The sequence below is a fragment of the Callorhinchus milii genome, unplaced genomic scaffold, assembly GCF_018977255.1.
Source record: "Callorhinchus milii isolate IMCB2004 unplaced genomic scaffold, IMCB_Cmil_1.0 Scaffold10, whole genome shotgun sequence".
Lineage (NCBI taxonomy): Eukaryota > Metazoa > Chordata > Chondrichthyes > Chimaeriformes > Callorhinchidae > Callorhinchus > Callorhinchus milii.
In genome coordinates this window covers 20,115,419-20,128,483 of record NW_024704751.1, presented here as the reverse complement: position 1 = coordinate 20,128,483, position 13,065 = coordinate 20,115,419, and the positions used below count along the sequence as shown (strand labels likewise).

Here is a 13,065-nt window from a genome sequence, read left to right as displayed (position 1 = left end):
GTATATAAGGTACATAAGTCACCGGCTCAAGGTAGATAAGTTACCCAGTCTGGACAGGATGCATCCTAGGTTACTGAGGGAAGTAAGGGTGGAAATAATGGAGGCTCTGGCCCCAATCTTTCAATGCTCCTTGGACACCAGAGTGGTGCCAGAGGACTGTAGGGTTGCAAATAATATTCCCTTGTACAAAAAGGGGCAGAAAGATAAGCCTGGGAACTGCAGGCCAGTCAGCCTAACGTCAGTAGCGGGGAAACTTCCAGAGACTACAATCCAGGACAAAATAAATTTTCACTTAATAAATGATGAGTTAATAAAGGACAGTCAACACGGATTTGTTATAGGTAAATCATGTCTAACAAACCTGATAAGAGTTTTTTGATGGAGTAACGGAGAGGGTGGATGAAGGTAGTGCAGTTGATGTAGTTTATATGGATTTTCAAAAGGCGTTTGATAAAGTGCCACATAAGAGACTTGTAGCAAAATAGAAGCCCCGATATTAAAGGGACAGTGGCAGCGGATACAGAACTGTCTGAGAGACAGAAAGCAGAGAGTGTGGTGAACGGTTGTTTTTCTGACTGGAGGGAAGTGTGCAGTGGTGTCCCCCAGGGATCAGTATTGGGACCACTGCTGTTTGTGATCTATATAAATGACCTGGACTTGGGTATAGGGAGTACAATTTCCAACTTTGCAGATGATACTAAGCTGTAAAAGTAGTGAACAGTGAGGAGGATAGTAACAGACTGCAAATGGACATAGACAGACTGGTAACGTGGGCAGACACGTGGCAGATGAAGTTTAATGTGGAGAAATGTGAAGTGATGCATTTTGTGAGGAAGAATGAGGAGAGGCAATATACGCTGATGGGACAATCTTAAAGGGGGTGAAGGGACAGAGAGACCTGGGGGTCATATAAGGAAATCTTTGCAGGTGGCCGGACAGGGAGATACAGCTGTTAAAAAAGCATCCGGGACACTGGGCTTTATAAATAGGGGCACAGAGTACACAAGTCAGGAAGTTATGATGAACCTTTATATAAAACACTGTTTAGGCCTCAGCTCAAGACTGGGTTCAGTTCTGGGCCCCACACTTTAGGAAGGATGTCAAGGCATTGGAGAGGATGCAAAGGAGATTTCCCAGAATGGTACCAGGAATGAGGGGCTTCAGTTATCAGGAGAGGTAGAGAAGCGATGATTATTGTCCTTGGAGCAGCGAAGGTTAAGAGACTTAATAGAAGTTTTAAAAATTATGAGGGTATTCGATAGGGTGAACAAAGAGAAACTATTCCCACTGGCGGGTGGGTCGGTAACCCGAGGACACTGATTTAAAATAGTTGTTAAAAGAAACAGAGGGGGGTGAGGAGAAATGTTTTCACACAGCGAGTTGTTGGGATCTGGAATGCATTGCCTGAAAGGCTGGGGGAAGCCGATTCGATAACAACTTTTAAGAGAGAAGTAGATAATTATTTGGGGAGGACAAGTTTGCAGAGCTATGGGGAGAGAGCGGGGGAGTGGGATTGAATTGGAAGCTCTTTTCAAAGAGCCGTCACAGACACAATGGGCTGAATGGCCTCCTTCTGTGTTGTATAATTCTATCAGGTATGTTTTATGAGCAAGTTTGGCTGGAGCCAGTTTGAACTTATTGATATTTACTAAGGATGCAACCTTCTAAAGATTTATTCATTAACCTGTGCATCGACACATCCTGTCAAAAGAATAGCAACTCTATCTTTGAAACCAGAACTTGTTTGCCTCACAAAAGAATACAATCACTGCAATTTACAGTGGATCCTGTGAAGCGTTTTGAGATGTCCTCCTGAGGCGAAAAGTGCTGCATCAAATGTAAGTTTTTTTGTGTATTCACAGCTGCAAAATTAATCAACATCACAAATCATTTCATTTCGCTGATAAAATAAAGCAGCGCCCGTTGTTTCAAATGTTATTTTGTTGTTTTGTCATTGCACGAATGCTCCAAAGCAAATGTTTTTAAGGCAATTAATCATCCATGCTGTCATTGTCCTGGCTCTGATTGAACACAATCCCCCAGATAAAATTGGTTGTGCCCTTCAAGGCTGTGTGTGGGAAATTGCTGTGCACAAATTAGCTGCCGAGTTTGCTTACAAAATTCACAGTTACTATGCTTTATACTGTGAAGTGCTTTGAGATGTCCTTCCACCATGAAAGGCACTTTACCAAATGCACAGATTATTATTATGTTATCATTATATTGCTGTAATACTTCAAGAACACAGGACCTCTTAAATCACCAGGAACGTTCTGTATTCAGGTGCCCAAAAGCAAAATAAACACTCACTGAAAAGACAAGAGACTAAAAGTAATATAAAATTCAATAAGAATGGAAATTATTAAATATGAAAAAATTAACAAGATGCAACAAAGGCAACTACTCACATATAGAAACTTTGGACAACTTTGTGCCTCGTAATGTTTGGTGCGATGGGGCCCATTGACATTGGAGACGTTGCTTCGGAAGATTTTCCTGGGAACAAACTCCCTTGATATTGCTATTAAAAAAACTTTCACAGAGGTGTTTAGCTGCAGACCTCGAAAAGATTTAATCAGAATTCTCCCCAATACTGCACGATCTTCAAATTGAAGGGAAATGTTTTTCAAAGACTAAATCCAGTGGAATTTCAAACTTCTCAGGTGGACTGACAGGAAATAAATCCCAGCAAGGTCTAAAGAAATGCGACAACCAAAGGAAGATCGCATTATTTTCAACTGTTTTCTCTGTTGCAATTTACAAAACACAAACAGTGTTTGAGACTCGAAGAAGCTTTTGTTTTTTTTAAGGTTAATCTGGGGAACAAAGAAAGTCAAGGTTGATGACTCCCTGTTTGGGTTTCCAATTCAGCGTTTTAATAATAATAATCTTTGCATTTGATATAGCGCATTATCGCATCTTCTAGATGCTTCACAGAATGTACTGTAAACTGAATTCACTGTATATTTTACAGGCGAAACACAGCAGCCAATTTCACCATAGCAGTGTCCCATAAACCGTCATGGATTGAGTGACTAAATTATTATTTTTTTTCCAAAGGCGTAAGATCCTTTGAAAAGAAAGGACTTGTTCTCTTCTGAAGAACTTTGGTGTTGATAACCCTGAGGAGCAGTTCTGAATTGCGAGAAAGATTATTTCAGTATGACAAATCAGTGTCTGGGGTTTCAGAACTTTAGCAAAATGTGGTGGTCTCTGCATACTAAAATGTCACTGAATGTCAGAGTCAAAGACATACAAACGCAGCAAAACACCAATTAAGGGATCAGGCAACACTCCAAGGGATGAACTGTCTATTGAATCTGTCTATTGAGCAGATTCCATGACCAGGCATCTAAACTGAACTGCTGTGTTAGGAGATAGAGCAAAGGTGCTAGGTGTCTGATGGACACAGAGGACCTGCACAACACCAGCCTTGATAGATAGGAATCCCCAGGTTCATCAACAGACACGTATGTTATCCCTGGCAGAACAATTGGGGCCGATGGGCTCGATCCAAAGTAAGCAACGCCTGTGGAGCATCTCACCAGCCAAAGCCTTTCATTAAGACAACATTCACTTGCCCACAAAGGTTTCCCAATCAGCACAACCGCAAGCTCTTTATGGTAATGAAGATGGGGCTGAATAGCCTCCTCCTGTTTCTATGTTTTGAAGTTAAATCCAGGTAATACTGGTCACTCACTTCTTGGCTATCTGTAGGATTTTGCTGGGTGCAAATTGGCTGCCGCGTTCACCTACAAAGTCCACGGTTGCTGCACTTCATAGTGAATTCCTGTGAAGCACTTTGCGATGTCTTGTTGACATGGCAAGGTGCTGTGTCAAATGCAAGCATTAGTGTTATTATTGTGTGTGCTAAACCAGTCTACAGTCAAAATGTGGACCTAAACCTCCATTTATACAGGCTTGGATTGCCACGCTTGGTTATATTACAACTTTGAATGGAAATAGAATGAAATAGAATGATACAAGCATTTTTAATAGCACCTTATAATAATCCTTGCATTTGATACAGCGCCTTATCACGTTTTCGAGATGTCTCAAAGCGCTTCACAGAATACACTGTTAAGTGAATTGACTGTATATTGTGGGGGTGAAACGTGCAGTCAATGGCACACAACAGTGTCTCATAAAACAGCTTTGTCACTTTGAAGTGTCTCAAAGTGTTTCACAGAGTTTACTGTCAAGTGCAGCAACTGATTTTTTAAGCAAATGCTTTACGCACAGAAAAGTCATCATTATTACAACATCCAGTGTGAGACGAGGAGATGGAGTGGCACATCAACTCAGCAGCTGGAGAATCTAACTGATATCTGGGCTGCGGATGCTCAGGCCTTGCTTTGAAAAATGCTTCGAAGTTCAACGTAATGAATCGGTGGAACTGCTCCACAGGCGAGAGCTGCACGTGGACAAACTGTTGGTTTACAAGTGGCAGCTCAGATGGGAGGCGGCAGGAACACAATCGCAAGAGTGACTGATACTCACTGAGGAAACTAAATGAAAATGTTAATCACAAAGTCAACAAGCTATTCAATTCATATGCACAGAAAACATTTGCAACAGACGAGTGCGCACACAGTGAATATTTGAACTGTTACAAAAATGTGGCAAAGCACTTGACAAATTGATGACTGTTTTCAGATTTTGTTTGCTACAACACAGCTGCCCATTTATGACGATAAAGAATGTGCTGTCAGCAGGAAACATCCATTGCACATCAGACGTTGTCATGTTTGCCATCGGGGCTTTGCGTGATTTCTGACATAACTGATAATAATAATAATAATCTTTGCATTTGATATAGCGCTTTTCACGTTGGGAGGACGTCCCAAAGCGCTTCACAGAACACACTGTAAAGTGAATTGACTGTACATTTGTGGGCGAACGCGGCAGCCAATTGCGCACAGCAATGTCCCACAAACAGTCGTAGATTGAAAATGACCAATTTATTATTGTTTTTGGTTTTGGAGGGATTATTATTAGGCTCTGTGTATTATTAGTAAGGAAACTTGCCCAAGGTTTCGCCCTCTGCCTGGAATTGAACTCAGGTCTCTCACTTGCAAAGCGAGTGCTCTAACCACTGAGCTACAGGACTCCACGATGTCATTGGATTGTCATCTCTGACTGACTCGGGTAATAATCTTTGCATTCAAATACAGTGCCTTATTACACCATCGAGTGGCTCAAAGTACTTTGCAGGATTTTACTGTGAAGTGTAGTGACTGTGTGATGGCAGGGATACACAGCAACCAACATCCCACAAACAACCTTGAAGTGAGTGACCAGTTTTATTCGGTCATTCAGTTAAACTTGAGGTGCAATCCAAATGCACTAACACTTTTAACAAATGTCACATAAGAATAATAATTATAATCCTTGCATTTGATATCGTGCTCAATCACATCACTGAGACATCACAGAGAGTCTCACAGAATATACTGTCAAGTGAATTGACTGTGTTTTGTGGGCAAAACGCAGCCAATTGCAGACAGTAGCGTCCCCACAAACAGTCATGGATTGAGTGACCAATTTATTTATTTAGTTTGAAGGGATTATGGAGTCCTGTAGCTCAGTGGTTAGAGCACTCGCTTTGCAAGTGAGAGACCTGAGTTCAATTCCAGGCAGGTCAGGGCGAAACCTTGGGCAAGTTTCCTTACTCCACACAGAGCCTAATAATAACCCTCCAAAACCAAAAACAATAATAAATTGGTCATTTTCAATCTACAACTGTTTGTGGGACATTGCTGTGCGCAATTGGCTGCCGCGTTCGCCCACAAATATACAGTCAATTCACTTTACAGTGTGTTCTGTGAAGCACTTTGGGACGTCCTCCCGATGTGAAAAGCGCTGTATCAAATGCAAGGATTATTATTATTACCCCCAGAAAGAGATCCACCAATCAACTAAACCAGGTTCCTACTTACTGCTGGGTAAACAAAGGCGTGTGGAGTAAGGAAACTTGCCTAAGGTTTCGTCCCACCCAGGAATCAAATCCAGGTTCTCTGGCTTGCAAGGCAAGTGCTCTAACCAACACACTGCAGGACTCCACATTTCTGATGTTCTCTTATAAAAAGGTCAAATTCAACACTACAACCCAAGCCTCTGCTGTAATGACAAAGGCTCAATGATTAAATACTCTGTTCTTAATTTATTCCCCACTCAATAACAAATTAGAAACAGATGGCACCAGCAAATTATTGCTAATGAAACACTTGTCAGGACTGACAATGCTGCTTTTTCACCAAACAACGCTTTTCACTTGGAAAAAAAACTGAGGCATCGGGCGACCAAGTGCTGAACAAGGGTGATTAGTCACTCGTTGACGACTCTGGTCAAACACGCAGGGAATAATAGATTTAGTTGTCACAGTGGTACAGGGCAATTTGCACCAGGCAGATTCTGACCACCTTCTCTATAAGCAAGTTAATTTTTGCAGTGAAATTAGCTTGTGTAAACTTATTGTAAATGTGATATGTATTCTAATTAAGTCAGGTGTATGACAAGCTCTCACAGACTGTATAACCCCACTTCTTTAGATGAACGTAACACTTACTGCTTATCATTAACAACAACAACAAACTGTATTATATGTTGCCTTTCACAGCGGGAGGACGCCGCAAGGCGCTGGAATGTCAAGGATTTGCACCCGAGCTAAGAGATTAAATCATAATGTCAGATGCAGTGGCCGACGAGGATTGATTCCAAGGCAATATACTGATTGGTCTGCTCTCAGGACTATTGTTTTAAAGTGTAAGATAATGTCGAATTTTGTAAATATGATTTCATGGCTGTTTACAGAACTCTGCTGCACGCAACTTGTCTGTCACGTTTGCCTAAAAAAATAGTCACTACACGAGACCAACAACAAAATTACATTTGCACTACACTACACAGTAAATCCTGTGAAGCTCTTTGAGATGTATCTCCAATGTGAAAAACCCTATGCCAAAGGTATATAAGGATTCTCATCATTATTTTGAAACTTGCGTGCTAAGGTTCTTAAGATTTGTGGAAATACGTTTCTAAATTCAGACTGAAGTTAAGACTTTTCCCAAATTTTGCAGTTTTGAGGACAGCAAAGGCTGAAGCCTTGAGGCTAGCGTCTAAGGTTACAACGTGAGAATGAGATCAAATGGGCTGAATGGCCATCCTCATTAAAAACCTCTCTGGTGATCTTAAGAGGAAAATTCAAGCTCCCCACAGTTGCCTTCTGAACTGCCCTTTAATCCACAAGTAAATTATAGTCTTTGAAATGTTTCCAGGGTCTGTGTTTATTTTATAATCTAAATCATGAGATGCCTTCATTCAGTTTGGGTCTTATTTGTTTGTTGGTTGTGGGTCTCATTGTCTCTCAATGCAGAGGCTAAAAGCCAATGTTATTCTACATTGTGCTTGCATGCCAATCTCTGTTGTGGAGGAGTAATGTAATCACTGGGCATTTATTGAGAATGAATCTAGGAAATATTGACAACTATATTGTACAAATCTTCAAATTGACTTTCGATTTGGCTGATGAGTGGAATTTACTTCTGGTAATATCATTCTGGCTCAGTTAATATCACTCTGCCCTCCGAAACCTGACAGGCTAAGACGTCACTCCAATTTAGAGATACCGTCCTTTGGATGAGACATTAAATCACAAGAACAAAATTACATGTGTAAAGCGCCTTTCACGTCGAGAGGATGTCCCAAAGCGCTGGACAATCAGTATTTTGGACCCGAGCTGGGGGTTGGGATCAGGGAGGGTGGAGGGCGGTCGGAAAGGAGTGCGATTGAAGGCACGATCAAAGAGGAGGGTTTTGAAATGGGTCTTGAAGGAGGCAAGGGAGGGGCAAGGCGGAGGCACCTCGGGATGGAGTTCCAGAGGGTAGAGTCAGAGTGCCTGAAGGCCAGCCAATGGTGGGGCAGGCGAGGCAGGAGATTTGAAGCAGGCCAGAGCCCACCGAGCGGAAGGAGCGGGCAGGTTGGTGGGGGTGGCTCACAGAAGTATGGGGGAGCAAGACCATGGAGGGTGGAGAGCTTTGAAGGTGAGGACCAGGATCTTGAACTGTATCTTCTGTGTGATGGGAAGCCAGTGGAGTCGGGCGAGGATGGGGGTGATAGGGTCATGGAGCCTGGTGCAGGGGAGTTCTGGATGATTTGCAACCTATGAAGCGAGGAGTTGGGGAGGCCAACAAGCAGGGAGTTTACGTGGTCAAGCCTGGATATTATGAATGAGTGTATGACGGTTCCAGTGGCCTGCGGTGTGAGACAATGGTGGAGCCAGGCGATGTTGCAGAGGTGGGGGGAAGGCAGAGCGGGTATTGTCACGAATGTGGGGTAGAAAGGATAGCTGAGAGTCAAACAAGACACCAAGGTCCTTTCTGCCCGTTGAGGTGGATGTTAAAGACCCTATTTGGAAAGAGAGTTTCTCCCTGTGCCTACAAATACACAACCACTACACTCGACACTCTTTACCCTGTGAAGTATTTTGAGATGCTTCAACACTGTGAGAAAGTGCTAAGTCAAATGCAGGATCATTTATTTATCCCAAATATTCTGTGATTGTCATGAATAAGACGAAGCCAGAAAAAGCAAAACTCTGGAGCTGCAGAGTGTTCGCTCTCACTCCACCCCCCACCCTCCCCGCCCTTCACCCCTCCTGATCTGAACCCCCAGCTGGGATCAAAATTCTTGAATGTCCAGCACCTTGGAACGTCCTCCCAACGTGAAAGGCACTGTACAAGTGTAATTTGTTGTTGTTGTTATAGATAAGGTAGCTTTGAAAAAAGCAAGGTTGAATGTTTCGCCCACAAAATATACAATCAATTCATCTTACAGTGTATTCTGTGAAGCGCTTTGAGACGTCTCGATATAAGGCGCTATAATGAAATGCAAGGATTATTATTAATTATCTCCAAACCTACCACCAGAGGGAGGGCTTTCTGTCTATTTGGTCTGACACACTCCGTAAATGCCTTTACCATGCTTCCTCCATTTCTTCCCCATTGGTCTTTGACCGTGTCTTCGCTCACCTCACACCTACACACTCCTATCTCCCACTCCATCTTTGCACTATGTGATGCCAAGGCAGCCATTGTTTAACACCTGTTACTCCACACGGACACAAAACAAAAGTCAGATTTGTGGTGGGGTGAGGGGGAAAGTTCGGAAACATTTATTTTATATATTATCCCTTTAATACAAAAATGAAACATCCTGACATTGTTACACAGTTCTATATGATATATTGGATGAACATTAAAAGAAAATCAAATAATTAAATTATCCCAAATGACTACTGTAAATTTTATGCCCAAGGTAAAGGATATTAAAAGTGTTGAATACATAAAACAGATGTACAATTAATATATATTCTTAAAAAAGATTAACGGTAATCTTTTACAGTATTTAGAAGTGGGGGAACTGTTAAGGTAATATCATAACAGATTTGTTTCCCAGAAATAACGACCAATAGACTGGGTTTAAAGCTTTGAATGCTGGATGAGTGTATATTTAAGCAGGAAAATTAGTTGAATCTTTCACTCATGTTCCATTTACTTTGACATGACCTAGAGGATTCGCAAACATAAGAATGGTCGAGTTACAGTACAATTCAGAGAGAGGTTTTTAATTGATTGGCCTTAGTTGTTCCTGTAAAAAAACAATCGTGTTGAACTTTAAATAAATGAATGTTGTTGCTCAACCTGGTATGGTATGTCCTGCTGGGAACATACTCCCAATTGTTTAATTTAGGAATTAAACCACAGGATTTACCACCAGCGTTTGTTTAACAGACTAAAGTTCAACATGTGATTTGTGCATTATGCTGGCGATTAAGGTGTGTGTGTGGGGGGGTGGGGGAGAGGGGGGATAAAATGGAAGATTAATAGGATTACATGATTAATAATCGATTAGGATCACTGGTAATTTCTCAATGCTAACAGCAAATAGAATGGCAATTAAAATCAGATTCACAATTACGCTTAAGCAGGGTAGACTACCAATCACTGGCCCAGCTGTGTGTTCCTGCACTCTCACTACCTCACCGTGTTTGTACACAATGGATGTCACCAATGTGACACCTAAATCATCTGATCTAATGGGGATGGGATTGTGGCCGCCCCCTTTTGTACTCAGGAGGTAAGGACGTAAACCCAGGAAAGCCGTCTCCCCCCCACCCCGTCTCCCCCATCCCTTGCTTCTCTCGTATTTCTCAAATTCACTTGAGCAAAATGAAGATTCCAAACGTTTCATTAAAATTATAAGTTTGCTTTGAATGAAGTAGGTCCTTTAGTCTGATCTTATCTCATCCCTCCAGCATATACCCCCTCCTGTTCTCCTCGTAACCCCCATCCTGCTGGCAATGAAGAAAAAAAAAGACCAATGCTTTGGGTGGTGACCTCCACGTTTTACTGCTCGTCAGAACGAAGCACTCCCAAATCAAACACAACATATTTACACTTTTTTTAAAAAAAACTTCCTTTACTTCCTCTCCAATAAAGTGTCCAGACTCCAATTTCCCCAAAGCACCATCCACCCAACCAGACTGACACTTCCTGCTTCCCACCAGAAACTTTCATCTCCTTTAAAGATTGCAAAGTTAGTGGCAATTTGGAATCATTTCATACCCTTGTGAGTACGTGTTCACCCGGAATGTCTCGTCAAATTGTCTGCTATGTTTGCCTACAAAATAGTCCATTGCACTGAGCAGCCATTGAGCTGCCTGAGCAGATACTTATCCCATTGGGCGCCTTAGACCTGAATTTCAATCTGGGTCTCTAGAAGAGAAAAGACAGAGGGCGTTTTAATGCAATATACTACTCAATCTCTGGCTTTGCTAAGTAAGAGATTAGATAAACAGAAGAAATAAAACATCTCCTGAAACTAGCCACATCAGACTGCACACACCAGTCACTGTATGTTGGAAGGAGCAAATACCAAAAGCCAGTCACCTTTATTTAGCCAGTATCTTTGTAGCATTTAGCAGCGGCCTCTACAGTTGCCGTGAAATCTGTTGTCAGGAAGTAGCAAAGCCAGAGAGCAATTAGAGTTCATGTCCCCATCCTCTCGCTTCCACCTCCCACTGACCTGACCAATAATGGCCCACAGTTTCCGTACAGGTATAATGTAAAGCAAGCAAGAGTCACAGGTCACTTTTGCTGTTTCCCTGTATCTCTAGTTGCCCGAGAGAAGGTCAGTCATCCACCAACGCAGTGGCAGATGTGCAAAAACACAGGGAAAATAGATAAATTAAACACATTACTGCAGAGAAGAACCTCTGAATTCTCCCCCAAACTGAAACTCCTTGTAAAAAAATTAACTGTTTTTCCCAACCAGTCTGGCTCAGCTATTGCAATCATTTCAAAGTTCATATACTGTTAAACAGCTAATTAGGTTTATGCACATGATGGGACTTTAAAGCAAGAGCAGTTCTTGTATTTATTAGACTAACAATACAAGCTTGTTCTGACAAATTAATAGCAGCTAAAAGAAGCTGACTGCTTTAAGGCTCTTCCTAATTCAGATCAACAACATGTTTTGTAGCCACATTGAATATCAGCATCATGTGCATTGTCCACCCTTATCCTGAGTCAGCTCCCTGGTCAATCAGAGGGATCCTTGAACATCATCGTGCAGATTCCCAGATCCCAAATTATTGTATTACTGCCAAAATTCTTTGGATGGGGAAGGGGCAAAAATGCAACATGTGATATTCTCACTGGTGATATCACACATCACATTTTCCTCCTTCGATCCAGCTGAAGATCAGCAACTGGGGAAACTTTCAACTTCTAATATGGGCTCCAGATAAAATCATCCAATAATTTGTCCAACTGATGTATTGGAAGATGTGACAGGAGGGAGTGAGAGAAAGAGAAATGACATGGGTATGAGAAGGCCGTTAATTATTTATCGTGCTCACTATAAAACATTAAGTTACAAAATGTGAAACTCACATCAAAGCAAGATGAAGTTTGAACGAATGACAGCATCGGTTGTAACAAAACCCAGCAGTGATGGCCAATACACTGAGGAAAAGACATCAGTGTTTCCTTGGAACAGAGTTTTTCCCAAGTTCTGGTATGGGGACGTGGAGTGTACTGATTTCATTTTAATGCAATCAGTGGAGCTGGTCTCTGCTGAGGGGAGAGACATGGAAATGTAAACAGGATGATCATGACTCCGGAGGGGGTGGGGGGAGCGAGAAGAAGGATTTAACAGTTTCTAATCTATTTACCAAATCTGGATTACGTCAACAAGCAAGATATTGGCATCAGTCAGGTTAAACTGCAAAAAACCTAGAGGGAGGGGAGGGTTGGAGAGAGGGGCTTGTTACTTTCAGACACTAGTTGAAATGCATTTAATATTCTCCTTCCCACATTCCCTCCGAGAGAATCTCCTCATCAACACTTTTGAGGGCCAAAGGAGGTACAGAAAGATTGCTGTGGTCAACAGAGCCTCTTCAACTTTGCAAGACCCTAGTGACAGTCAACATGTGGAACAAACGGAACAGGGGGTCGTGTGGTGACCGTGGAGTGCTCCTTGCCTGGGGGAGGGGGTTCCTCAACTGATTTCCTGTGCTTCTGCTCAAAATCCCACAGGTCGAATCATCATGGTGGTGGACTTGAGGGAGTAGTGTGTGCCCTTCCAGTAGTGCCACTTGATCCCATTAAATCGAATTGCGTTCATCCGGCCTGAGTAATACATGCCATTCAGGTTAGAAGGTCCACAGGCCTGAAACCACCATCCTGCAGAAAGAATAGACAAAGAGAGTGAAACCTGGACAAGGTTCCTTCATCACAACAACAATAGATTACATTTACACGGCACCTTTCACATCGGGAGGATGTCCCAAGGCGCTGGACAGTCAAGGATTTGGACCCGACCTGGGGGTTGGATCGGGAGTGGTGGAGGGCAGGGAGTGTGGGAGCGTGACCCAAGGTGAAGTCGAAGAGGAGGGTCTTGAGACGTGCCTTGAAGGAGGCACGAGAGGGAGTGAGGCAAAGGGACTGTGGGATGGAGTTCCAGTGGGTGGGGGCAGAGTGGCTGAAAGCTGGCCCGCCGATG

The 13,065-nt window shown here is 42.5% G+C and overlaps 1 protein-coding gene across 2 annotated transcripts in view; it reads right to left on the bottom strand.

The window, feature by feature from the left end:
* Positions 1–9,088: 9,088 nt before the first annotated feature.
* Positions 9,089–13,065, bottom strand: part of angpt2b (angiopoietin 2b) — an 87,490-nt gene continuing 83,513 nt past the window's right edge. For both annotated transcript variants that reach the window (XM_042338732.1, XM_007906739.2), the window contains exon 9: positions 9,089–12,746. In XM_042338732.1, coding sequence (XP_042194666.1) covers positions 12,586–12,746 — 161 coding nt within the window. In that variant the 3' untranslated portion in view covers positions 9,089–12,585. The remainder of the gene's footprint in view (positions 12,747–13,065) is intronic.